This window comes from Sitophilus oryzae, unplaced genomic scaffold (assembly GCF_002938485.1).
Source record: "Sitophilus oryzae breed Bouriz unplaced genomic scaffold, Soryzae_2.0 scaffold_1576_pilon_pilon, whole genome shotgun sequence".
Lineage (NCBI taxonomy): Eukaryota > Metazoa > Arthropoda > Insecta > Coleoptera > Curculionidae > Sitophilus > Sitophilus oryzae.
In genome coordinates this window covers 16,776,041-16,803,993 of record NW_022146254.1, presented here as the reverse complement: position 1 = coordinate 16,803,993, position 27,953 = coordinate 16,776,041, and the positions used below count along the sequence as shown (strand labels likewise).

General features: G+C 33.2%; 1 protein-coding gene across 1 annotated transcript in view; it reads left to right on the top strand.

Annotated features, from left to right (window-relative positions):
* LOC115879168 (prominin-2) overlaps positions 1-27,953 on the top strand; it is a 176,362-nt gene that overhangs the window by 84,990 nt on the left and 63,419 nt on the right. Inside the window, exons 6-9 of the mRNA XM_030895857.1 lie at positions 3,228-3,323; positions 3,605-3,807; positions 16,973-17,111; positions 19,634-19,804. Coding sequence (XP_030751717.1) covers positions 3,228-3,323; positions 3,605-3,807; positions 16,973-17,111; positions 19,634-19,804 — 609 coding nt within the window. The remainder of the gene's footprint in view (positions 1-3,227; positions 3,324-3,604; positions 3,808-16,972; positions 17,112-19,633; positions 19,805-27,953) is intronic.

Sequence of the window (27,953 nt, the reverse complement as noted above, 5' to 3'; positions counted from 1 at the left end):
GAGAGAGAGAGAGAGAGAGAGAGAGAGAGAGAGAGAGAGCATCCCCCTCAAACTGGCGTACCAGTGCAATTGGATATAATATTGTTTGGCGATTTTGCAGAGTAACCCTTCTAAAGCAAATCGGTTTTAATATTACTTAGTTCAGAATTCAGAGATGCTTAGTCACTACATATAGTGATTGCTCTATGACATAGTGTTTTAACTATACCTCTTCTGGTTGCTTCAGAATGGTTTGACTGAGAATTTAAATATTATCTCTTATGTGCGAGTTTTCTATATACAACAGTGCTAATGGATCCATCACTTCTACTGACAAGAAGATCCAGAAACGGTAGACAGAAGTTTTTCTCTTCCTCAATCGTGAATTTGGTTGAGTTATTTTGTGCATTAAGATGATTAAGAAAGGAATCCAACTGTCTATCGGTTCCGTTCCAAATTATAAAGGTATCATCAACATATCGAAGCCAGATTTTCGGTGTGATGACCGCCGTACTAATGGCATTAATCTCAAACTATTTCATATATATTCGCTATCACTGATGGAGAGAGCGAGGAACCCATAAGTAAAGCATCATTTTGAGCATTAAACTTTTCTTTAACTTGAAAATAAGAATTATGTAGACAGCACCTCAAGAATTGAGCACCTTGAATATTCCACATGTAAAAGGAACATCAAAAAATATCAGGCAAATAGCCAAAAAATACAACATTAAAACTGGCTTCAAATCTGAATCGACTCTAAGAAGTGTCCTAACAAAAACAATGCCGAAATCATTGAAACAAGAGAAAGAGTGCATCTTCCAGGTACCTTGTGAGTGCGATTAATCGTATATTGGAGACAATAAACGTCATCTAAATGTACGACATAGAGAGCACAAAAAATACATGTACAAAAAGGTAAAACAATGAAATCAGGTATTGCGAAAAAAACGTTTTCGCAATACCAATTTTTTTCATTTTTAATGGCACCTTCGGTATTTTTTAATTTTATTTGATTGAAACTGATACTCATATGTCAGCTTTTGACATTATCTCTTAAGTTGAATAGGCTGTGTTAAAAACACTAATTTTTAATCAAGGGCCCTTGGAAAAATAGATTTGATTGTCTAACGTTTTTAGTGTTTTGTCCTGACCGGTTAAAAGCCGTCCAAATCGTATTTTAAATCATATCTCATTTTTTTTTCAAATGGAACAAGGGTGGCTCATTAGTATATTTGAAAAAACCATTTTTAACGAATAATTTGGTACCACATTCTTGATATTTCGAGTCAAATTGTCTTTATGAACCGCCATGTTACAATTTCAAATAATCCATATGCGAAAATGTCAAAAGTTGATATATGATATGTCATTCTATTCAGAGTGTCATCTTCTATCGAATAGGGGTGCCATTTAAAAATCAAAAGTTGTAGTCATTTCCGGCGAAACAGGAACAATTATTGAACACGTCAATCAATCCTAATTTTATTTTTTTTATCTAAAAAATTAAAAAGTTATAGGGGTGAGCCATTTTTTAGAAGCACCCGGTATTTATACCTACATCATTTCTTTCTGAATTTGTATCAAATTGATTTAGTTTGTATATAAAATCATATGTAACTGAAGAAAATTCTACATATATTTTTTTATTTGAAATAACAATAATAATTTGCAGATATAGATTTATTACTTGGAGAGTAACCCTTCTGAAGCAAATCGGTTTTAATATTACTTAGTTCAGAATTCAGAGATGCTTAGTCACTACATATAGTGATTGCTCTATGAAATAGTGTTTTAACTATACCTCTTCTGGTTGCTTCAGAATGGTTTGACTGAGAATTTAAATATTGTCTCTTATGTGCGATTTTTCTATATACAACAGTGCTAATGGATCCATCACTTCTACTGACAAGAAGATCCAAAAACGGTAGACAGAAGTTTTTTTCTTTCTCAATCGTAAATTTGGTTGAGTTATTTTGTGCATTAAGATGATTAAGAAAGGAATCCAACTGTCTATCGGTTCCGTTCCAGATTATAAAGGTATCATCAACATATCGAAGTCAGATTTTCGGAGTGATGACCGCCATACTAATGGCATTGGTCTCAAACCATTTCATATATATTCGCTATCACTGATGGAGAGAGCGAGGAACCCATAAGTAAAGCATCATTTTGAGCATTAAACTTTTCTTTAACTTGAAAATAAGAATTATGTAGACAGCACCTCAAGAATTGAGCACCTTGAATATTCCACATGTAAAAGGAACATCAAAAAATATCAGGCAAATAGCCAAAAAATACAACATTAAAACTGGCTTCAAATCTGAATCGACTCTAAGAAGTGTCCTAACAAAAACAATGCCGAAATCATTGAAACAAGAGAAAGAGTGCATCTACCAGGTACCTTGTGAGTGCGATTAATCGTATATTGGAGAGAATAAACGTCATCTAAATGTACGACTTAGAGAGCACAAAAAAAACATGTACAAAAAGGTGAAACAATGAAATCAGGTATTGCGAAAAAACGTTTTCGCAATACCAATTTTTTTCATTTTTAATGGCACCTTCGGTATTTTTTAGTTTTATTTGATTGAAACTGATACTCATATGTCAGCTTTTGACATTATCTCTTAAGTTGAATAGGCTATGTCAAAAACACTAATTTTTAATCAAGGGCCCTTGGAAAAATAGATTTGATTGTCTAACGTTTTTAGTATTTTGTCCTGGCCGGTTAAAAGCTGTCCAAATCGTATTTTAAATCATATCTCATTTTTTTTCAAATGGAACAAGGGTGGCTCATTAGTATATTTGAAAAAAACATTTTTAACGAATAATTTGGTACCACATTCTTGGTATTTCGAGTCAAATTGTCTTTATGAACCGCCATGTTACAATTTCAAATAATCCATATGCGAAAATGTCAAAAGTTGATATATGATATGTCATTCTATTCAGAGTGTCATCTTCTATCGAATAGGGGTGCCATTTAAAAATCAAAAGTTGTAGTCATTTTCGGCGAAACAGGAACAATTATTGAACACGTCAATCAATCCTAATTTTATTTTTTTTATCTAAAAAATTAAAAAGTTATAGGGGTGAGCCATTTTTTAGACGCACCCGGTATTTATACCTACATCATTTCTTTCTGAATTTGTATCAAATTGATTTAGTTTGTATATAAAATCAGATGTAACTGAAGAAAATTCTACCTATATTTTTTTATTTGAAATACCAATAATAATTTGCAGATATAGATTTATTACTTGGAGAAGCTTATCAGCAAGAACTATCTACCGAAACAGGAATTGACCATGCCCTTATCGGTTTGGAGGAACTTAAATCAGGTATGCATGAATTAAACCTGAATTGTTTTAATTTACAATTACCTCCGTATCTTTTACGTTTACTTTTACTTTTACGTTGCACAGTTTCGAATTTGGGACACCTTATTCAATTATATCATTATTATAGATCATTTCCATACTTTAAATCATTTAGAATCATTTCAATAAAACGATAACATTTTATATCTCCTCCAAACTCTTTAAAAAATCTTCTTACAAGTCGCCAAGTCAAGAAAATTGCTTATATCGCACATTCTTCCGCTTTTTCTATTCTGTTCCAGCCGTGGCGAGGACCACTTCCGTCGTATCCGACTTACTGATCGACTGCGAAGTGGTGTCGAGGACGGGCGAAATCCTGCAGGACAAGCTGCAGGAAATGTCCCGGCAGCTGATCGCCATCCAGCAACAGTGCAACGCCAAAGATCGACCCTTGTGTTTTACGTTGCAGTTTTCTGGATTCGATCTGTCTTTGCCGGTGAAAAACGTAAGTAGTGGCTTCGATTAGGATACTTTAAGATGTTTTTGAGACTATTAGCCCAATAACTTAGGTGAAATTTGACGAAAAAATAAAAGAATTAGAGAGTTGAAACTTTTAAAGCGAAGTCAGTTTCAACGAGTTTTTTTTCGTCAATATTAAAGGGCCGTCCTATGCCGAAAGCACTGCGACCTGTAACACTTACTGTGTTTCTATGTCTGCACCCACTCTCATATCCCTGTTCCAGGCAGAAATAACAACACTCCTTTATTGCGTAGAAGAAATAATAAGGCAACAAAGAACCAATCGTTCTGTTCCGCGGAGGTCAATTCTAGACTAGTGTGGGAATGCGTGCTTGCTCTAAATAGTTTAGGCGCATTGTTACGTTGGCCTGGGTACCAGAACACGAGGGTCACAAGGCTAACGAAAAGGCAGATGAAAGGGCCAAGCAAGGCTCATTAATGCCATTCATAGGCCCAGAACTCTTCTGTGGCTTTGCAAAGAGAGTCACGAGAATGGCCACAGAACTATGGATATGCGGCGACCTTCTCGCAGTGGGTCGCAGTGGAAAAGGCCGAAAGCCACCTCTAGAAATTTGTGCAGAACATTAATTTATAAGATGGAAGCATAGTTCCTCCGGTTCTAGCCTCCTTTCCAAGTAGAAAGTTATATATATAGAATACTTGCGATCCAGAGCCTGTCACTGAGCACATATCATGTGATCCGCTGTTTCAGGATCTGTATCGCGGAGCCTGCAGGAAATACACATTATGTCCTATCAAGAGATCTGTTGTAATCTGCACTTTATTCCTGCTAAACATTAGCAATTTCTTTATGGTTTTAGAATTCGATCCTTGAATGAAGGTGTTGCTATGTCTGTACCACTGTCTGTTTCTCCACCAGCAGGGAGGGTCTGTTTTTCTCTGATCCAGAGACTATGAACCAACAAATAGCAATTCCTATATTTTGGTGTCCTCGTTCATCTTCGATTGTCCATGTTTTGTCCTGTATTCTCTGGTGAGGTACTTTATCTTTTTATACAGATCTCCTGGTTGATTTGTGAAAGAGTGAGATTCTATTTCCTGGCATATTGTTTCATAATAGTTGTTCTTGTCTATGGTGCAGCTGTGATTGATCTCTGTATTTATTTTTCTATAGATATTTTTCTCATCTTTTTTTTAAACCACTTTTCACTAATATTCGTTTTTGTTCAATATTTAGCAACGTGTTGTTAGAAATCCAATGTTTGTTTTTTGTTATTTATTTGCTGAGAAGTGGCATTACTCAGGTTCTCGTTGACGTTCCACGATGTTTTCAGTAGTTCTTGTTAAAAATGAGTTACGTCATGGATCTCCAGCTGCTTCGGTTTTGGTTTTCTTACAACATTTTTTAATTTTTTAGGAACCCTTTACTGACAGCTAATTAGAATAACATAAAACGGAGAATTGGGCCTACCAGGAAATGTTTAGCGCATTCCCAGTCATGCCATAATATTTCTTATACAAAAATTGTCGAGATTTAAGTTATCTACAACTGGTGTTATTTAAATGTGCCATTTATTGTTATTAGAAATATTCCAAAATTAAATAAAAAACGGTCAAATCGCAATTTTTAATAAACTATTAACAACACAATTTCTTAACAAGTCATTGCAATATAAAAAATTTTAGAGAATTTAATTCTCTACAAATTTGCTCATAACTTTTTTTGACATTTTTTGTCAAAAACAAGCTAAGACAGCGAAAAACATTAAATTCAAGATGGCGGACACTTCCCATTTCCAATTTATGGACAAGATTGTTGACGAAATTACAATCTTGTCCATAAATTGGAAATAAAAACGAATGCGTCAGAAGTTTCTATTTTTTTTGTTGAAAAATCCAACGTTATTGGGTTGCTTATTTGTGAAAATAGAAAATAAAACCATGAGTTATATTTTTAATTGAAAAAAAAGTATTTAAGGCCTCATAGTTGCTCGGCAGGTCAAAACCCTAAATATTGTAGCAGCACTAATGCAACTACAGAAGACAAATTCAATTAGAGATTATGCTATAAACAGATCATTGAATATATGATGGTTAAATTGTTTATTTAGTTAGTTATAGACAATCCGGAGAGTATACAAATTTTCCACGTCCCATTTTGGTGACACCAGCTGATACACACTGTACAATTATTGTTATTATTATTATAATATTATATTAAATTTCTTAAATTCTTTAGAAAGAAATTGTAAAATATATATTTAATTTTTTTCAAATCGATTTTTTTTTCATTACCGAGTATTATTACTTTTTACACCAGCTGTCAGTTCCATCTATCGGTTACCCTCTCATGATTTGTTGTTGGAATTGAAAAATGTATCTCTTGTAGCTTTTTTAATTTGTTCAATTCATCCGATTGACAAGTGTCTTCGAGCATTATGTCTCCTCTTTACAATTTCTGATTCTATTATTCTCTCGAAATTGTCGATGTCGATTCTTACGATATGTGTAAAGAATTTAGTATGTCTGGGATATAAAATTGGAAAAAGTCAATTCGTATTAAAATATGCTCTGCTCGTTGAGAATAGACTCATTTAAATACACTCCAAAAAAAACGTACGGAAAAATGTTTGGTCTAGATTAAAATATTATATTTTTTCTAATCTCAATTTTCTTGAGATTCTGGCAAACTGTATATAAATATATGAACTTTAATTCGTAAACTCAGTTTATTATAAACTTTAGTATTTGACTTATTATAAAGGTTAATCGAAGGGTTGTTTTTTGCCCTGTCATTAAAACACCCTGTGCAATAATCTCGTGAGAAAATTTTCCTAAAACATTATTTTTCAGTCAGAGCTATGCCTTCTAAATGTTTTGTTTTTTGACTGATGTCAACATATGCCTTGGTTAATTTTTAAAAGCAAAATGAACTTGCCACAAAAATTTTGAAATATTTTTAATTATTCTTACTTTTTGATGTTATTCTTCATTTTGACGAGGTGGCTTTATTGATTATGGTTTTGTACGATTGAATATATGGTTCTTAGTGTCAAAAATTGTGTCAGTCATTGATCTTTTTCAAAGATTATTATTGAAATTATGAATATTCCCTTGGTTCTTGAAGAACAATGGTAAAATATAACACAATATATTAGCCTCATTAAGAGTATGAACCGACTTCTACAGAAAGTTATAGCAGCCAGGGGAGGTAATACAAAGTATTAGAGTATTTTTGCAAGTTTTTTTTTATTTGTACACTTAGTTATTACAGTTATTTTTTTAATATCTTTAGTTCTGTTAGTGTTATTAATATTTATTAAAAAAGCACTGTTCATTAAAATGTTGTTCCTATGTTATAGGGCTTGTTACTCTCTACAATTTCCTGTCTCGCAATGTACCGTTTGTATCCAGGAAGTTTTCATAGTTTCATAGTTGTCGATTTTCGAAAGAAATCAGAATTATTTCGTATATTTTTCATTTTATTGATTTTATGTAAAGCACTGTTCATTAAAATGTTGTATCTTATGTTATAGGGCTTGCTTCTATCTACAATTTCCTGTCTCGCAATGTACCGTTTGTATCCAGAAAGTTTTCATAGTTTCATAGTTGTCGATTTTCGAAAGAAATCAGAATTATTTCGTATATTTTTTATTTTATTGATTTTATGTAAAGCACTGTTCATTAAAATGTTGTATTCTATGTTATAGGGCTTGTTTCTCTCTACAATTTCTTGTCTCACAATGTACCGTTTGTATCCAGGAAGTTTTCATAGTTTCATAGTTGTCGATTTTCGAAAGAAATCAGAATTATTTCGTATATTTTTTATTTTATTGATTTTATTTTATTGAAGGGTTTTTTTCATTTTATTGAAGGGTTTATAGTTTCATAGTTGTCGATTTTCGAAAGAAATCAGAATTATTTCGTATGTTTTTCATTTTATTGATTTTATGTAAAGCACTGTTCATTAAAATGTTGTTCCTATGTTATAGGGCTTATTACTCTCTACAATTTCCTGTCTCGCAATGTACCGTTTGTATCCAGGAAGGGTTCATAGTTTCATAGTTGTCGATTTTCGAAAGAAATCAGAATTATTTCGTATATTTTTCATTTTATTGATTTTATGTAAAGCACTGTTCATTAAAATGTTGTTCCTATGTTATAGGGCTTGTTACTCTCTACAATTTTCTGTCTCACAATGTACCGTTTGTATCCAGGAAGGGTTCATAGTATCATAGTTGTCGATTTTCGAAAGTAATCAGAATTATTTCGTATATTTTTTCCATTAACTAAATTTTAACACCGTTACACCTAAACCAAAATATATGAAAAAGAAACCACAATTTAAACTTAATATAAATAGATAATTATTTATTTATTAAATCAATAATTATATTAAAATATAACACTTACGACGTTACTAAATATTAACTGTTTCTACTTAATCATCTAAAAAAACACGTTTGACTATTTATTTTAGAAATCATACGGGCTATAATCATTAATGTGACTATATTAATAATACTTAAATCAAAATTTGTTTGAAGGAATGCTACTGTATTAGAATAATTATTGTAAAACAAGTATGTAATATGTAATAATACCTCGGAATAATTATTAAAAACTACTCATCGCGTTACAGATGTCGGTGTCTTGTCTCTATTATTTTATTAGCCGTTTAGCTATAATTTGATTTAAGATAATGCAGATTTTAATGTGCCATTTGTCTTTTTTTATTGGAATTATTATTTTTAGCATATTTGGTATACTCTATGAAGGGATTTTAAGTGCTCCTGTCCATTTTTCAATTATTAAAGTGCCTATTTAGATACATTTTAAATTAATTGGTGTATAGTATTTGTATTATGGGTATGTTTATTTTTTATGAAATGTATTTTTTTCCTATTAAAATAAACATAGCTTACTAAATCACTAGCTAGTCATTTTTAAATACAGGGTGTTAATTAAGTATCTGGCCAAACTTCAGGAGGTGATTCTTTGAGTGTTTAAGGTAAAAAGTTCATATAAACGTGTCTCAGGAAATGTATAATCTTATGCTTTCTTTATCCGCCGGCCCTGTCTACACATCCATATCCATGAAATAGTTGGCCCACACCGATAAGACCTCATTTCGGCCCTCGAACGTCCTTGCACTATTCGATTACCAACGCCGGCTAAACTACGTACTAAAACTACGTGTTGACAAGTTGATTAGGCCGGTTATTAAACTCGCGTACCATATCGCCTCTAGCATGTCGTTTTTTCTAAGATGGGTCCCATATAAACGCGGCCAGAAGTATTTTCAATACTAAAATTGCAAATTGTTGGTGGCAAGTTCATTTCATTCTTAAAAATTAACCAAACCATGTGTTGACATGAGTCAAAAAAGAAGAGGCAGGAGACATGGTTCTGATCGAAAAATAATTTCGTATACTGGCAATCAAAAGGGAAATTTAAACAACTTTGAGTGCACGTCATCAATGACACCATCGTCGTCTTATGGAGTTTGCTGGTGGTCGTATTATGATGTGCAACCAAAGTTATTTTAATTTTCCTTTTATAAGTATAAATTCTACCAGATTTTATGTTTTATAAAAGTAGTTTTACGGTATGTAGAGACTTGGATGTTTATAAACTAACTGAAAATAAAGTATTCCTGGCATAAAAAAATAACTTCATTTTTAATATCTAATATCACACAACGACAACGGTCGAATGAAATCGTTTCGAGCATTGGAAAACCATCAAACAGATAAAATTGGTAGAAACTAAATGCTTTCTACAACCCGCATTGATGTAATAAAGGGCGTTATCGAAACGTTATGTGACATTTTTCAGTTCACTGACACTCTGTAAAGCTCATTAAAAATATTTATTGAATTGTTTTCATAGTATGCTCGCAGCCAAAACATCAAAATGATCATTGGAAGTAAATATTAACAGACGATCTTTAAAATTTATTTTATACATCATTGGATATCGCGCTGGATGTTTAGAAATAACCCTCAAACATACAAGGTGGTCCGCAGTGTATTGATTTGGTTTGGAAACTGCGGCAGCATATTCTGCAGATGAAAATAAGTGAAAACGTTCGTATGTATGTCCGAAAATTCTTAGTTTCAAAGATACAGGATGTAGAAGTTTTAATTTCGATTTTTTCCAAATAATTTCTGCAGTAATGTCAACATTTGGATTATAATTGGTGTCTGAGAGTTTTTTGATATGAGAAATTTGATTTTGATGTCAATATGACTCCTACTAGTAGGGGGCAGCGCCTACATATTTTTTAACTGGTTTGAAGAGTAATAACTTTTCGTTCGTACAATTATCGCATATTTTCTATAAAAAAAATATTAATTTGAAAAATAACACACTTTGAATTCCCTACCTTTTAAATTTTAAATACTGTATGATCGAATAAAAACGGCGTCAGCGATGGCTTTGAAATGAAGATCGCTGTCATTTTATATGTAAATTTATATAGGAAATGCCATCGATCGTCATTTCCAAGCCAACTGGACGCCGTTTTTATTCGATCATACGGTAGTATGGATATTGTGAAGGGAAATACAATACAATATGCCTATGCGCTAACCTATAATTTATAACCGGCCGATTATTTAGTTGCAAAAGTGAACGCAATACATACTTATGCAGTCGATCGGCCGACTATTTGATTGCATGTGAGCGCGGCTCCATAAGGATATATCGGTTACAAATATGCAACTAAATAGTTGGCCGATTAAAATGTGTCCGTCGGCGCATAGCCTAAGGCTACGCAATGTAATCAAATATTGGGTCGATCGGATCTATAACAATGTATTGTTTTCACTTTTGCAACTAAATAGTCGGCCGACTAAAAATTACATGCCAGTGCGTACCTTAATTATCCTAAACAACTCACAAGAGAAAGGCAGAAAAATGTCTTATTTAGAAATATGTCTTACTTACTTTTATTCAAATATGCGATAATTGTTTTGAATAGTGTATTTCAGAGTATGCACTAACCCAAAAGTCAAACTTATATACAGGAACATGTATAATCAAAAAGTAACGAATTGGAAAACATTTTCACTATTGAAATAAAAAAAAAAGTTGGTTTCCATTTGAAAAAAAATTATTTGTGATAATTTCTTTATCGGTCAATTCCATGACAGCTGCAGTCATTATTATGACATTCGAATAATTTAATTTTTGAAATAGATAGCCACATATCATCTCTTTATGCCACAGTGGCTGTGGTAATCACTAAAATTGTCGTATACAGATTTTTTTGACAGGCAGTGTTTTTTCCAGGGTTGGAAAAAATCATGATTTTTTAAAAAAATCAAAAAAATCAGATTTTTTTGATTTTTATTCTAAACAATATTTAAATCGGATTTCCAAATGACCAGGACTTATTTCCAATTAAAGACCTATCCTAAATGGTTAAATCTTTATAACTCTGCCCGATACCGGTAAAATTAACAATTCTACGGCGCGTGTCTTTTTCCACATCGGTATTTGGAGAAAAAGGTCGTTAAAAAATTATTTGTAAAGTTTAAAAAAATATTATTTTCTATTCGGAGTAAAAATGCACTTTTTGTGCCACCCTGTAACGTCGGAATAACTTACGATGGTTCTTCAAAGGTACATCATCGTCAAAAAAAAGTATAATTTTTACTCCTCATAAAACAATACACTATTGTTCGGAAATAGCCTTAAGTCGGGAATGAAATTAGTATGTATTATCTAATAATGTCATAAGTGAAAAAAAAAGTGAAAAGTACTTACTGCAGATCAAAATGTTGGTAGGAATTAGGAAACAACATTTATAACCTTTTCAAAAAAAAAATGAAGCAAAATATTTTCTGACGATTATAGATTCTCGGGAATGAAGATATAGTATCTATACAGGGTGTCTCAGAAATGAGTGCAGATATTTTAAAGGGTGGTAGATCTGGTCAAAATAAACATATTTTCTCTTTACCATTTTTAAAATAAATTGAAAATAACCGAGTTATTTAACTTTGAAAATTTAAAAAAATAATCGCAACATTTTGAGAACCGCCGGCAGATATCGCCAACTACATCCAATTACCCGGATCAAGCCCGGATTTCAGTTAATTCGACGCACTATGTTGTCATAGGGACAAGAAAGTATATGTTAAAAGTAAGTCATAAAATCACAACACCTGAGGAGTTTGCAGAGATGCATTACATTTTTAAGATTGTGATATTATTACATAAAATAAATTAAAAGTTAAATGTTTAATAATGTCTTAAAAAGTTAAATTAAACCCAACATTAAAAAAGATACTTATGACAGATCGATGTAACTGTGACAGTTCTCTTTTTCGATATACACTTAACTAAAATACACTTCACTGTGCTGCTTTACTTGTACATACTATTATAATAACTACTAAAATAACAGTCCCCATTTTTAACACATTATTTTCATATAGACCTCATCACAATTTGAACCACTGATTTACAAAACACCTTGAAAAGTACACATTACTTTGAATACCTTTGTGAATGAATAAATGTTGAGAATTATTGTCTCTTACCGCCACTTTCCGAACTACTTTCAATCTAAGAAAATACATGTTTCACTCAACAATTTTAAATACGTATTTTGTTTTTTCGCTATTTTTTCTATGTATTTCGACAATTCCATCAAAAGCCCAACCGTCGCGTCGGCCAAGAGACCCGCGCATCATTGGTAACTGCTCCTTTGTCGCGCCGCCGTGTCGAGCTTGCGTCATGCGAGGTTGCCGTAGTTTCAACAATTTCAAATTCAAGACACTCGAAGAAATCAAATTCTTATTAAATTTTAAAAATAAAACAGAAAAACATGAAAGGAAACAAACAAAAAACAAATGAATTGGTTATTGATAAGGTCACAAAAAAGAAATTTCTAAAATGTTTATCGTAATTCAGAATTCAATACATCGAAAACAGCCCGACGAATAATCAATTCATTTTACGGCGCGGACCAGTTCACACGCGGCGCTCTTGGCTGACGGTTAGGCTGTCAATGGAATTGTCGAAATACATCGAAAAAATAGCGAAAAAACAAAATACCTATTTAAAATTGTTGAGTAAAACATGTATTTTCTTAGATTAAAAGTAGTTCGTAAAGTGGCGATAAGAGACAATAATTCTCAACATTTATTCATTCAGAAAGGTATTCAAAGTAATGTGCGCTTTTGAAGGTGTTTTGTAAAACAGTGGTTCAAATAAAACAGAGAAACATGAAAGAAAACAAACAAAACAAAAATGAATCGATTATTCGTTGGGCTGTTTTCTAAATTTCTTGAATTGAATTCTAAATTACCATAAACATTTTAGGAATTTCTTTTTGTGACCTGATTGTGAATAATATGAATCATTTTATTAAATTTATTCCAAAATAAAGTTATTTTGCAGCATAACAAAGATTTTCGTAAACGTCATAAACGTAATGTTTTAGTTAATTTTCGGTGGTTTTTGTTAAATTTTCATTGAAAGGGTAAGTACTAAAAATAATTAATGTGTTTTTTTTTCTATAATTATTAATAATGAGCACTGATAAAAGATTAAATTTACCATTCCTAATTTTTTGAGTAGAAATTTGTCTATGAATTTATAAATGTAGAACTATCTTCCGCCGAACTATGTAGAATGTCGATAACATAGGAGGTTGCAACACTGCAAGGTTTAGATACACCGTAGGGAAATCTCAGGTCAATAAACAAGTGGCACTAAAAAGTTTTTTCCGAGGTTTTTTCAAATTTCCCGGAAAATGTCAAGAAAAATTTTAAATTTTCAACATTTTTTTTGCAAAAAAAAACCACATAGGCGTGTTTCTGAGGTTGGACTATACTACCAGTTAAAATATTTGCACTTATTTCTGGGACACCTAGAAGAACCTAGTTCTGCACTAGACTTTGCGAATGATAGGTATTTGAACAGCGAATTTTTGTCACTTATACAAAAATTTTAAAATAAATCTGCCCAATATTTAAATTAATGAATAGATATTGTTATATAGTTTTAAAATATTTACGATTATTTTTCGATTTATTAACTGTTATATCTGTTATAGAAATATTTTTTATAGTTTTCTAGGACACGCTTTTATAACTTTTACAGTTATTTTTTTGATTTATTATAAAGTTTCAATAAAATTATTTTTTTGATTTAAATCACATGATTAAAATTAAAAAAATCACTTGATTTAAATCATTTGATTTAAATCATGCCAACCCTGGTTTTTTCTCGAAAAATCTTAAATATTTTTTTTCTCAAAAACGGTTAATATTAGATATAGATAGTGTTTGATATCAAAATTCATAAAATTTTACAGAGAGTTTAAATGTGTAATAAAAAATGGGGCTACCCATTTAAAGTAAGAAAGTTGTTGTCAACTTCCGGTATTTTTCTTAAGTGCCACCATATTGAAAATATTTTTAATCGATAGATCTCGTTGTGAAATAGTAATGTGTAAAAAATCTCCGATCTAGATAGATTGTAGTTCTCTAGAAACTTCTAATGGACGCTTAGCCTGGGACACCCTATATATTGCAACAATATATCGACGATAAAAGTAATTTGTGCGTCTTTCAAAAATGTTTATATAAGCTATAAATAAACAATATGGATTAAACATAAAAAATAAATCGATTAAACACGACTAAAAGTCATGTTAATCCATGGAGTTAAAAATTAAATTCTAAAGAAGTTAATCTATTTCAAAGTATTCACTAACACAAAAGTCAAACTTGACCTTAATCAATTAATAAAAATTCCATATGACATATCTTTATGAACGACACTGTATATACGTATTTAAAAATAAATGATAAGATATACCTATTAAGGCAAAATTATTGAGCCAGCGTACAATCTAAGTTACCCTTTGTGTGCAAATTAAATGGCAGAAACAGTTCAGGTAACAGGTAATAATTAACTCCAACGAATTGGTCTTATCTAGACTTGTAATTAGTTTGAATGCGTTAGCCTACGCCTATCGCCTACTCTATCGCTTTGACGCTGACAAATTAAGAAGCCATGTAGGCCAACTCCTACAATTACAATCCTTCAAATTCAATTTTTCGCACTATTTCAAAAGAATAGTTTTCCTCTATTCTTATAAATAATTAATTCTCTCTTCGTGCCACATCCCATACAACGAAAACCAATATAAGGAAAGGACAATAAGGATCTGGATTCGGGTGGGCTTAAGGGATTTGGCTTTTTGGCTCTGCGGAGAAACGCCAAGAACGGCGAGGGTAGAAATGAAATTTCGGTTGTTTAGTGTCCATTAATGCTAGATGATTTTGATGAATGTTGATATTTGTTCCAGAAATATACAGGAATGATTTAAATATATAGGAGATATTTGGTGCTATCTGGTTATTGGATAAATAAATCAACATTATGTTGGATAATCTCAATCTAGTATTATTAAAAAAGCATTTAAGATTATTCTTGTAGCGTTGTGCTTTTGTCATTTTCGTATATATGTTACGGTTAAAGTCCGATGTCCGGTTAATGTCGACATTAACAGGTTAATGTTTGGGTTGGGTTATGTTTTTGGTTGTTTTGTTCTATGTTATTCTCGAGATTAACCGGGTAATGTCGACATTAACCGGACTTCGGACCTTAACCGTAACATACATACATACATGCTATAATAAAATTATTTTTCTAGATGATTAGTTATGTTAGAGACCTTAGGTACGTTAGAGATCTCAAAGTCTTACCTAGTATAAGACAGCCTTAGCCCATCTCTTTAATACAATAATAAACCAAATAATTGAAAGTGTAAACGAGGTTTACACAAAGTCTTAATATGAAAATTTCGTCTATGGTAGTATCCAAAGATACAACACGACGCACGGTGGGGTATTAGCATGAAAAAGGTGATCGAAATTCGAAAAAACAAATGTGTTTAAGATTTCCCACAAAAAGATAAATGATAAGTTAAATCATGTCTGCCATGAATGGCGTTGCTATGGGTATGTTTAGTTGCATTCATTTGTTTCAACGAAACGTCAAAGTTGTTACTTCTCACAGATAAGAGGTAAATGGCTATATTTTATATTTAAAATTATGAATTGTTCTTGTTCTTGTGCTCTTTTTACGTTTATATTATTGTTTTGATTGAAAATGGCTCAGCAAGCTGCAGGTATGTATTCTACAAAAACGTATTATTTATTTTGATATTCTCTATACTAACGATTTTTTTTTGCAACTTAAAGTTAGGCGTTCAGAAAATTTGATTAAATTTGTGACATTTTTATTATACTTAGAGATTTAGTTGCGCATTTCGAAGAATTCAGTATATTGTCTATATACGTTTTACTTAGTAAACATTGGGCTTTCATACAGTAAAATAAAATACCGCGACTTTTTGCGACTTTGCTGATAAAATGAGAAAAACATTCTTGGTTTCCTCTAATTTGCCAATCATTAATATAATAAAATACTGCGACTTTTTGCGACTTTGCTGATAAAATGAGAAAAATATTCTTGGTTTCCTCTAATTTACCAATCAGTGATATACTAATGCGAGGTGTAAACCGCGATGGCATTGTTGTGTACAAAGCAATCGCATTAGTGCCATTAGCAGTATAGCACAATTTGGCATTAGTAGCGACTTTAGTGGTATGGGCATTACTCGCGGATCAGTCGTAGTATTAGTAGTATTAGTTGCGATATTACTACTGGCATTAGTGGCATTGACCGTGAAAACACTAGAACAGTGATTTTTCTCTCTTTTTTTTTATAATCGGCGAATTATCCTTTATTTTGTTTATATTATTTCCTCTTTAATTGAAAATAGCAATAATTTATATAAGGTCTACATAAAAAAAATTCGATCAACTATCTGTGTCAAATACCCCACTGTGCGACGTAAGCTAGTAGTAAATAAGCGCACTAAAAAGCATGTAATAAGTTTTAATTATTTAGGGGTATTTAGGGGGTTTACTATCGAGTTCTAATTCTGTAAACATTAAAGTATGTTTCAAACGTGTATCTCTTTAATACTGTTGAATATTTTACTGTAAAACCTTTAATTTTTATTAAATTAACGTTAGGAAAGAAAATTAAGTGAAAAGATACGGTCTAGCCGGTTTTCCTCTAATATTTGAAAACCCAAATTAAACTAGAAAATTTCTGAAAAGTTTCATTTCTTTTCTGAATTTAATATTTTTCAGTTGACCCTGGATACCAAAATCCAACAATTGGTCCGTATGAATAAGGAGAGGAATTTGAACTCCAGCATCGAGGAGAGCCGTAGGGCATTCCTGGCCATTCCGGATCAGGTCGCCATTGAAATGTCGCCGTATGTAGCAGGTATAATAAAATACAATTCGATATTCGACCATTTTTGTCAATCGTATTTCATATAGCTATATGAATTGAGGTCGAAAAATTATGTACAGGATGGGTGAAATTCGACGCTTTTAAATGGAAACATTCTTTTCTATAGGAGATAGACGAAAACTAATATCGGTGTCTGGAGCTCAATTTTCATCAAAAACATGATGGTGAAAACCGCACATCAATATCTGTTACCGTTCAGGCAGAAATCTACGCTATCGAGAGATGCGTACAACTTATCTTAGATAGGAACTATCGGAAACAAGAAATAGCCATCTTATCTGATAGTCAAGCAGCATTAAAGGCGATCAACTCAGTATCAATCAATTCGAAATTGGTCAAAGAATGCATAGAGAAGCTGAATAAATTAGCCAAAGAAAACAAAGTCCTCCTGCACTGGGTGCCTGCTCACCAAGGGATAGAAGGCAATGAAAAAGCAAATAATCTAGCTAGGAAAGGAGCGAACACTCCACTAACTGGACCAGAACCGTTCTGCTTTCCAAGTGGGAACCAACTCAAGGCGGAACTCAAGAACTTGGAAGATTCCATCCGCAACCTGGAATGGAAATCTTGTAATGGTCTAAGACACTCGAAGAAGTTTCTGAGGGCTTATGATCAAGAAAAATCACAGACCTTCCTGGGTCTGAGTAAGAACAATCTTCGGATTGTCACGGGGTTTTTAACAGGACACTGTCTCCTCAATGGACACCTCAGTAGATTGAAACTAAGAGGAAACGGCGAATGCAGATTCTGTGGGGAAGATGGGGAAACACCAGTACACCTCATCACTGAGTGCGCCGAGACGACAACCATCGTGCCATGAATTTTGGTACGACTGATATTGGAGATGGAGAACTACCCTCTATAAAACCGTCCCAGATACTGGCTTTTGTCAAAGCCCTGGGACTGTATGATGAGTTATGATTCAAGAAAGGGGGACACAATGGATCTGTAAGGTCGAAGTGATTAACCCCCCTCCCACTCATTCTAAATTCTAAAAATTCTAATCTGTTACCGTTTCGGAGTTACGGGGTGATTTTCAAAAATGTGCATTTTTAACAAATCGCTGTAACTTTTTTGCTATGGAAAATTTTGTATTTTTATGAAAACATTTCCAAAGCACCTTTTTACGTAAAATTTAATGGTTTAAGTATAATTTTTTTTAAATTAATAATTTAAGAATTGTCAACAGAAAATTTGATTTTTTATATGGGACAACCTGTATATTTTTAATTTATTGAAAAGAATTTAAAATTACCTTTTCAAAAATATAACACACTTGATATTTTGCTCGATTCCTCTTCGCGATATAAAGTATATAAAAATTCGCCCGCTTTAAATGAGTAGGCTGTAATGCAAAAAAATCTAGTTGTGAGCATCAATTAAAACGAAAATAATATTTGCTGTGAGAGATACAGAATTTTATAACAATTTAAAATATATTTAACCAACAGCAACATACACTTAAACTATATCTAATAACATTAAAAATAAATAGCAAACCAAGACATGAGATTTTGCTACAGGTGTTCGACATATCGACCGTCTTCTGTTATGGACAGACGGGGCAGTTTTTGAACATTTCTCTAGGAATTCATTAACTCAGTGGGGGTGAAAGATACCCTCTCATAACTGCTAAGTATTTCTAATTCTTGTCTAGATTATACGAAACAATAAGGAACCTTTATTTTTCCGCAAATATATCCATAGAATTAGATCCGTGGGCACTAAATCAGGCGGCCTCGAAAGCCAACGGCTGAAATCTTGGTTAGCTAGTCAATTATTCTTGAAATTGGATGCAAAAATTTGCTGATAACTTCAGCGTTCAGAGGCGGTGCGTCGTCTTGGTTTGGTTTGGCTGGAAAAATATGTTTTCGGGTTCCATTAAGGGCATATCATCAAAGCCTACTAGTTAAAAGTGGCGAACTTTTAAGAATTCTGTATTTCGAAGGGGATTATAACAAAATATCAAGTGTGTTATATTTCTGGAAAAGAAATATCCCCTTCTCCTGATTGTGACGAATGGGGTGATTTAAAATGTTTTATACTACAACGGCCACAAAAAACGCTTACCTTACTTTACCTTTCAAAAATATTGTTTGTGTAGATTCGTTCTACAAGAGTCAGTTTTTAACTTCTCGGTACAGAGATATGGGGGATGATAACAGAGATATGGGAGATGTCCCAAATTGCAAAATTTTCAAAAAGCGCCGGTAGCTCAGAAACGAAGAGGGTTATTAAAATGTTGTTTACAGCATCTTCAGTTTGACAAAAAAATGGGACAGGTTTGTGCAAGGCGTATCCTCCAATATTTACTAATAACGGAGATACCGTATCATATCAACCAAAATGGGACACCTTGTACAAGCAAATAACATTTTAGGACGACGCCAATTCGGAATATCCTATTTATTTAAAAAAACTTATTTTTTAGTTAAAAAAATATTTTTTGTGCTCATTTAATTACACCCTCCATATACCAATGTTCTTTTCAGACATTAAGGCACTACTGAACAAAAAACGAGCTGACGTGTACAAATCTACACAAAATTTGGACACATTAGCCAAAACATTAGCCGACGACTTGAACGCCAGCCAAACAAAAGTTTCCGCTTTCACAGAAGACGTCATAAGATGGGATCTGTGGAGATGGCTGATTGTTTTAGGTATACAATTATTTTATTTTTAAATTATATAAAAGTTCTTTTTGATTAACGGTTTTATTTTTGTAAATATTACTTAATTTACAAAAACAAAAAGTTCCCAAATTTATCATTTCAGTCAAATAATTATCTACTACTCAACATGTTTATTTTTTGTCAATAATGACATGTATTGACTATTTCTATTCTAAATGTCTTGAGAACGATTGCTCGTAGCGATTTCTACCAAGAGACATTTTTTACGTAGAAAATCCCGAAACTATATATTTTTTTACTCAGTAGTTTTATACGGGTACGCACGAAAAGTTATTACTCTTCAAAACATGTAGGTGCGCCCCCTACAAATAGGAGTCATAACTCCCAGACACCAATTTTTATCCAAATATAAACTTCAGAAATTATTTGGAAAAATCGAAATAAAAATGAAACTTTTACACTCTATATCTCAAAAAGTAAGCATTTTAGGACATATATTAATACAAACTTTTTCTGGGATACAGTTCGGATCACCCTGTATTTTATTACAATGCAACAAGAAGTGTCTCATGACCGGATAGATTATGAAAAGAACATTTCATGTGTTCGCAATATTTCATAAAAATTTTAATTGTTCCATTATCCTTATACTTTAAAAGAAAATTAGAATTTAATTATACATGAAAAACTGAATTTGTGTATAAAATCTTATTAATTCCTTTTCATAATCATATAATATCATTGGATTCTTTTTAACCATTTATGTATAATAACAAATTCTTTTGCATAGAGAGGCTTGTAAATTGGAATTAAAATGTATGATTATTTTTATGAAGGTGGCAGACTTGACACAAACCTAAATAAAAGCTATTTTGTACTGTTTAAATGTTACGAAAAGTATATCGTGACCAAACTAATTATAAGTATAAAATTTTAATTTGCAATATTTGGTTTCAGTTTCTCCAAAAAAGTCCTATGGGTATTCGCAACTGTAAGAAAATTTACAAAATAAAATATTTATTTTTTGTAAACACTGCTGCGTTAATCCAACGGAGAATAAGTGTCAGCAGTGGTTTACTAATAAACAAATTTGCCTAACGGACAAAACAGTGCTTAACGTTTCGGAAAGTATGTCTTTTTCTGTCGTTGGAAGCAAAAAAACACACAAAACAAAGAAACAAACTATTTAAACTATCTAAATGCAACTAGTCGAGAACACTTTAGTTTTTTTTTAACAGATACGTCTACAAAAACCGTTGACATACTATTAAAATGACATTATATCAAGTTAAACTTTAAAATTAACAATTACTACCTGATAACAGTTACTTAATAACGTATTTACGTATGTTATGTTCTTTAAAATCAAAGAAGCGATTGCCATACATTACTAACATGTACAGATGCATGAGCAATACATTTATTTTTATTAGATTGTATTAAAAAGCCTCTTTTATTTTTCTTTTATAGGCTATCGCTTACAAAAAAGTTAGTTAGTGCTTAAAAAAATAACTATTTTATTTTGTAGATTTTCTTATAGTGGCGAAATATCTATAGGACCTTTTTGGAAAGATAAATCCACAGACAGATATGTAGACATTTTTTAGTTTTACTTTATTACGTGCGTTAGTGCCACAGGATCCTTCACAGTACTAAATACCAAAACCATAATGCATGAAAGAGTTATGTATATGGAAATCCATACGCTTGCTTACACACACGCATAATAAATCTAAACCCGACCCTTATCAGAAAATATCTTAAGAACCCCGTTTACCTTTTCCCACGTTCAAACCGTTCGGAATAATTCGGGCCCGGCCAAACCAAGCAAGTAACGTAAAATGGCCCTCCGACGCCGCAAATCTCGTTTTAGGGTCGCTTTTGTGTCAGCTGAGGCCGGTTTCTGTCGGACGATTGACAATAGAAAAGGAGCGTGTGCTTTCAACATAACGCTCCCAGTCATAAAAGTGATTTACATTTGCACTGACCTCCAAGCTTTTGTTAGTGATGTTTGCTTAAGGCTTTAATTTCTTCCGGAAAGTTAACTTTTGTTGACATTTAATCGAAACAATGTCGCACTGATATTGTGTTGGTACGTCAGTTCCTGAAGAAGGTACAAGTATCAGGCTATTTAAAAAAAATACAATTAACACAAATTGGCTGGGATCCAGATAAATCCTTATTATACTTGAATAATGTACAAAGACTACATTATGACTACTGATGTGTCCCTTAAATTTTATAAAATATTAGCAAACCCGGACACGCATTGCTGTGGCTAAGGTCAGTGATGGGAAAGTGCCCGGTAAATTGAAATTTTGGTAAACACCCAAGTTTTACAACCGGTATATAGACAAAGGGTCAATAAGTGTTATATTGAATTTGGGTAAATACCATTATAATCAGTGTATACCCAAGTATTCTCACGGTTTTAGTTTAAGGTATTAAATTTTTTTTTAAATCAATTTGTTGTTAAATTAAAATTATTGAATTACTAATATTGATATTAAAAAATAGGGTTTGATGGTAGAAGGGTAAAAATTTAGAGTTGTATGTATTTTCATAAAAAAAAATAAAAATAAAATGTTTAAAAGATTTATTGTGGACGGCCCTCATCAACTGGATTTTACTGGGGTGCCAGTAATGCCAGTGCGCACACTAGCTGGTGTGCCAGTGAGGCCATTGGCGCCAGCTACTGTAGCTGGCGTGCCTATGATGCTAGTGGAGGAGCTGGCGTTACTGGCATTACTGGCAGACATGTGGTGCCATTGATGCCAGTGGCACTAGCTAAAATTATCTATAAATAACTATAAATAAATCTAAATATATTATCCATCTTATCACCACAGGTCTGCCAGTGATGCCGGTGATGCCGGTGATGCCAGTGGTGCCAGCTCCTCTACTGGCACCACTGGCACGCCAGCAACAGTAGCAGGCGCCAGCGTGGAGGAGCTGGCGCCAGTGGAAGAGCTAGCGCCACTGGCCTCACCGGCACAAAACCTTCTCCAGAGGCGCATCACTGGCACGCCAGCTACAGTAGCTGGCGTGCCACTACTGGAGGACAGTGGCGCAAGCTACTTCGATTGGTTAATTTCGTTCACTGACCGATTTACATCTTTTCGATCTCGATCAGTAGAATAGTAAAAAAGAAATTTCAGATCGTTTAGTTCATTTCGGTCACTGACCGATTTCCCTCTTTTCGATCTCGATAAGTAGAAAAGTAAAAAATAAATATTACATCGTTTATTTTATTTCGTTCACTGACCGATTTTCATATTTTCGATCTCGATCAGTAGAATAGTGCAAAAGAAAGATTAGATCGTTTAGTTTATTTCGTTCACTGAGCTGTATTAGCATGAATGGAACGAATCAAAATAATTATAATTAACAAATATTTATTTCAAGGTGATATATCTAATATGATTTTATATTTCTAATCAGTTAATTGATAATTGATCAGAAATATTAAATAATTTAACTCTTAATTTTTATAATGCGGAGTAATTAATAAATGTTGCACTGTTAATCTTCAGAAATTTCTACTATTTCAATGATCACTTCTTCGTCATAATTTACAAGTAGTTTTAGCAGACCGAAACGTTGAGTAAAAAAAAAGACAATAGGTGTCAACCCAAGAAAGTATTTTTTTCAAACGTCATAAAAATATTAATTTTTGCGACCTGATTGACAATATAAAAAAGTCACTCTATCTCCTAGGCATAAAAGTAAAGCACTTAAACCGACATGAAATTTCAAATTCAACGAACGTAATCATAGTTTCTTGATATACAGGGTGAGTTTCCTACATTGTTCTCTATGGGTATCTCGGAAACTACTGGAGATACATAGATACACAAATATATGTTTTTTTTTAAATAGAAACCATAGTTGCCCTTGATTTCTTAAAAAGGGCCATTTTTTTTTTTCTTTCAATCGAGCAGAGAGTGCGGCGTTGGTTGTAGCCATGAACACAAAGAATATACTTTATCTTTTTGCCTAAAATTTTATTTTAATTCAAAATTTCAGTTTTATCAAGTCAAATTTCATTATGTATTTACTGTAATACTGTAATATAAAAAAACAAATTCGGATAGAATGATGATCAATGACATCACCATGTAATTTTTATATACAACATTACTGCGATCTTCATTTCAAAGACAACTCTGACCTCTGCCTCTGACGCCTATTACTTTATTTATACAGGGTGTCCCAGAAATAAGTTTTTTAGGGGGTAGTAGTATTTTAAGGGGTGGTAGATCTCGATAAAAAAAAACATATTATTTTCTGTTTATCGTCGAGAGCTGGCGTGCCAGTGATGTCAGTGGCGCCAGCTCCTCCACTGGCACCAGCTACTGGATATCTGGCGTGCCAGTGATGCCAGTGGCGCCAGCTTCTCCACTGGCGCAAGCTACTGGATCTCTCTACATCATTCCAGTAGTTGGCGCCACTGTCTCACTGGCACACCAGCTCCTACACTGGCATTACTGGCATGCCAGTAAAATCCTGTCAAATCTTGGTAAAATGAATTAGTCATTTTTCAATATCTTTTTTGATGGTCTGCTGCTAACATTTTTGGGCTACGAATATTTTTTATTTGAAGAAATGATTCTTTTTCAACATTTCACATTTAAAAATTTTTAAACAGTAGTTTTTTAAAAGGGTGGATTTGTTTCCTGAAGCCAAAGGACTTTTACATATTATCGAAGCAGAAAATTTTGAAAATTAAGTTTGTCTTTTGCTTGTGAATGCCAGTGGCGCCATCTACTGTTGCTGGCGTGCCAGTGATGCCAGTGGAGGAACTGGCGTTACTGGCTTCATTGGCAGACCTGTGGTGCCATTGAAGCTAGTGGTGCCAGCTCCTCCACTACCATCACTGGCACGCCAGCTACAGTAGCTAGCGCCACTGGCCTAAACGGCACCATAGGTCTGCCATTGATGCCAGTGACGCCAATGGGGGAGCTGACGCCACTAGTTTCCCTGGCACGCCAGCTTTCCAGTAGCTGGCGCCAGTGAAGGAGTGTGCCAGTGATGCTAGTAGCGCCAGCGCCCCCATTGGCGCCATCTACTGTTGCTGGCGTGCCAGTGATGCCGGTGGAGGAGCTGGCGTTACTGGTATCATTGGCATGCCTGTGGTGCCATTGATGCCAGTGGCGCCAGCTACTGTAGCTGGTGTGCCAGTGATGCCAGAGGAGGAGCTGGTGTGCCAGTGACGCCAGTGCCGCCAGCTCCCCCACAGGATGCAATAACGCCTCTACAAAGGCAGCGAAGAATGGATTTTTATCAACGTTTTCAAGAAGATAATTTTAATAATGTTTTTATCTCTGACGGAAGTTGTTTCCAGCTTGGTGGAAACCACCTAAAAATCCTATCAAAAGAAAATGTTACCGTTCAAGTTTCAAAATTTCCCACTAAAATAGTGGTTTGGGGAGCAATATCTCAGCGTGGTGCTACACCTCTGTGTATAGTTGATGGAACTGTTAATAGTACAAAATATTGTGATTTTTTAAATGGTTTTCTTCTCGAAACGGCTCATGTTTTATATCCAGAGGGGTGGCGTTTTCAGCAGGATAATGCAAGATGCCATGCGTCTGCCTTTACTGAAGCTTGGATGCAAGAACACCATTTGGCAATAATTCCATGGCTAGCAGCTTCACCGGACCTTAGTCCCCTTGAAAACATATGGGGGCTAATGAAGATTGAAGTGGAACGAGCAGCTCCACGAAATAAACAAGATTTGATTCGCTCAGTTTTACAGGCCTGGACTACCGCCACTGAACATTATGGTGTGGACCTAGTTTCGGGTGTACCTGGAAGTTTAGTTAAGTGTTTGGCGTTCAATGGAGGTTCTATAAGTAAATAAAATTAATAATTTTTTATAAGTTTTTTAACTCAAGTCCTAAAAATATATATCGATAATTGTAATTTTGATTTCTTTTTTCGGGATACTTTCTAGACGGAGTATATTTTAGCATTTTAGCAGGCAATGTAAGTTAATGTAAGTAATTAAGGTAGCAATTGTGTGTTAATATATTTTAAAAATAATAAAAACTAGAAAGTAATGCAAATTCAAAGTAGTAAATTTGTGAAGTAAATGAGAGTAGAAGTTAACTTGTAACAGAATTATTACTTAAATATTAGTTATTTCTCTCAAACTGACCTGTTAATTAAAACCCACAGTACGTTCTACCCAAAAACAACCTTTTACACTTAATAAAATTTTAGAAAAGTAGTCACGAATAGCCGCTTCCTTTGTTCTGTTTTGAGCTGTCGACTTTGACCAAGAGCAGATTTGTATGCCGAACGGGTTCTTTCAATAACAGTTGGTATTAGAGCTGAATACTGGCCAGGGTGCTCGTGAAAATAATTTTATTGGGTCTTTCACCTTCTAACGAGTTAAATAAAGACTATTTATAGGGAAGAGTGTGTCGAAATTCAAACGGTGTTTAATTGGATAGTGGATTATTGCATTTCTGTAGGTTTGGGTTTGAGTTTAAACCTCACGTTTTCCTTAAGTAGTTCTAAAGATTTAATATAAGTGCCTTACAGTTTTAAGAGTAATTCATGTTTTTACTGTATTTGGGAGTCCTTCTATTAACTATTAGAATAATAATTTATGAAAAAAGCTTGGATATATAAACGGTAAACTAACGTACAAAGTCAAAATCTAAACAGAAACCATCTTGTCTTTAGACTTGTCAGGCCTTTAACTCAGCGAAAAAAGAACAAAAAGCTATTTAACTTAAGAGTCCATTTCACTAGTCCAAAATAAGCGTTCGGCATTTAAAATTTTACTGGCTAGGTATTTTTACACAAATGAAAAAGGAAATTAAAGATAAAGAATTATACTATATCCGTATTGTAGGGCATTTTTAGACAACTTCTTTATTTTTAAGATTTTGATGGTCAAACATCAATAAAATATTCCTTATGTTTGAACTAAATTTTCTACAAAATAAAGACATAATTTGAAATTCCGTTACAATACAGAAATATATTGAAGTTTTGTGATTACAGTGATACATAATTTATATGGTTTTGTAACAAATTGCTCGCTATTTTATGGCAAATGTCGAAGTCTTAATCAAAGCACGTGTATCTGGAATTTTTGGTGTAGCTTAACACGAAAGGATCGGGCTAAGCCTTAGGCAGATTTCTGAAATATAATATATATTTCCTTCGCCCACGCACCCGCTTTATCCGACCCCTGAGACCGAAAGTACATCGTAATAGATTCTTAAGTAAGTGGAACTACTCAGCAAGTAATTGTTTCTTTACCTGACATGTCTACTAAAACCGTTGATATTCTGATAAATTGAAATTACATAAAATTAAATTCTAGACAACAATTACTATCTGAAGACAGTAATTGATGATGATGATGTAAGACCAAACATTTAAAATGTTTTTATATAAAATATTTTAGTTTTTTATTACTAAGATTTAATGTTAAATACTGTTGTTGAAAAATAAAAGAAGCTACAGCCATACATTTCTATCATCTACAGATGCCTTATCTTTAACAGACCTTGCAGATATTAGCCCTCCCCCCCCGATATAACCACCTACATTAAAAGGACTTAGGGTATGAAATTTAACTATTGTTGTCTCAACTAGTTGTCGTAGTAAATATTTCCCTCAAGGAGTAAAATATAAAATACCTTTTTTTGAAATAATATTGTAACTTTCTATAATTTCTCATTATGAAACTACGTACCAGATATTAAAACACAGAAAAGCACAAATAAATTAAATTAAATTTATTATATCTCGCCTTAATTCGAATTATACGTATAAACAAACAAATATGAATAAAAACTTTAATTTCATTTGGCACGTAAATATTTATTCGGACTAAAGCCTGTACCGTTAATGTTTTCAAATCTATTAATATTTAAAACGCGTTCAATTAATCACGGAGACGGGCGCCGGACGTATTCATTAATGTCACCAAAACGGCTTTGATAGATGACCTCGACATCCTAACCTAACCTGAAATTTTCAATAGCGTCCCTCTAATTTATTACACGGATCTGCTGTGCATTCGTACCGTACTCGTGTACGAGATTACGTCGTCGATTGAAGTTGCGTTATACACACGATTTGAAGGGACCACCTGATAAATTCTTTGAGAGGTAAATAAGAGATGGTTGAATTTATAGCGTATCCTGTACTG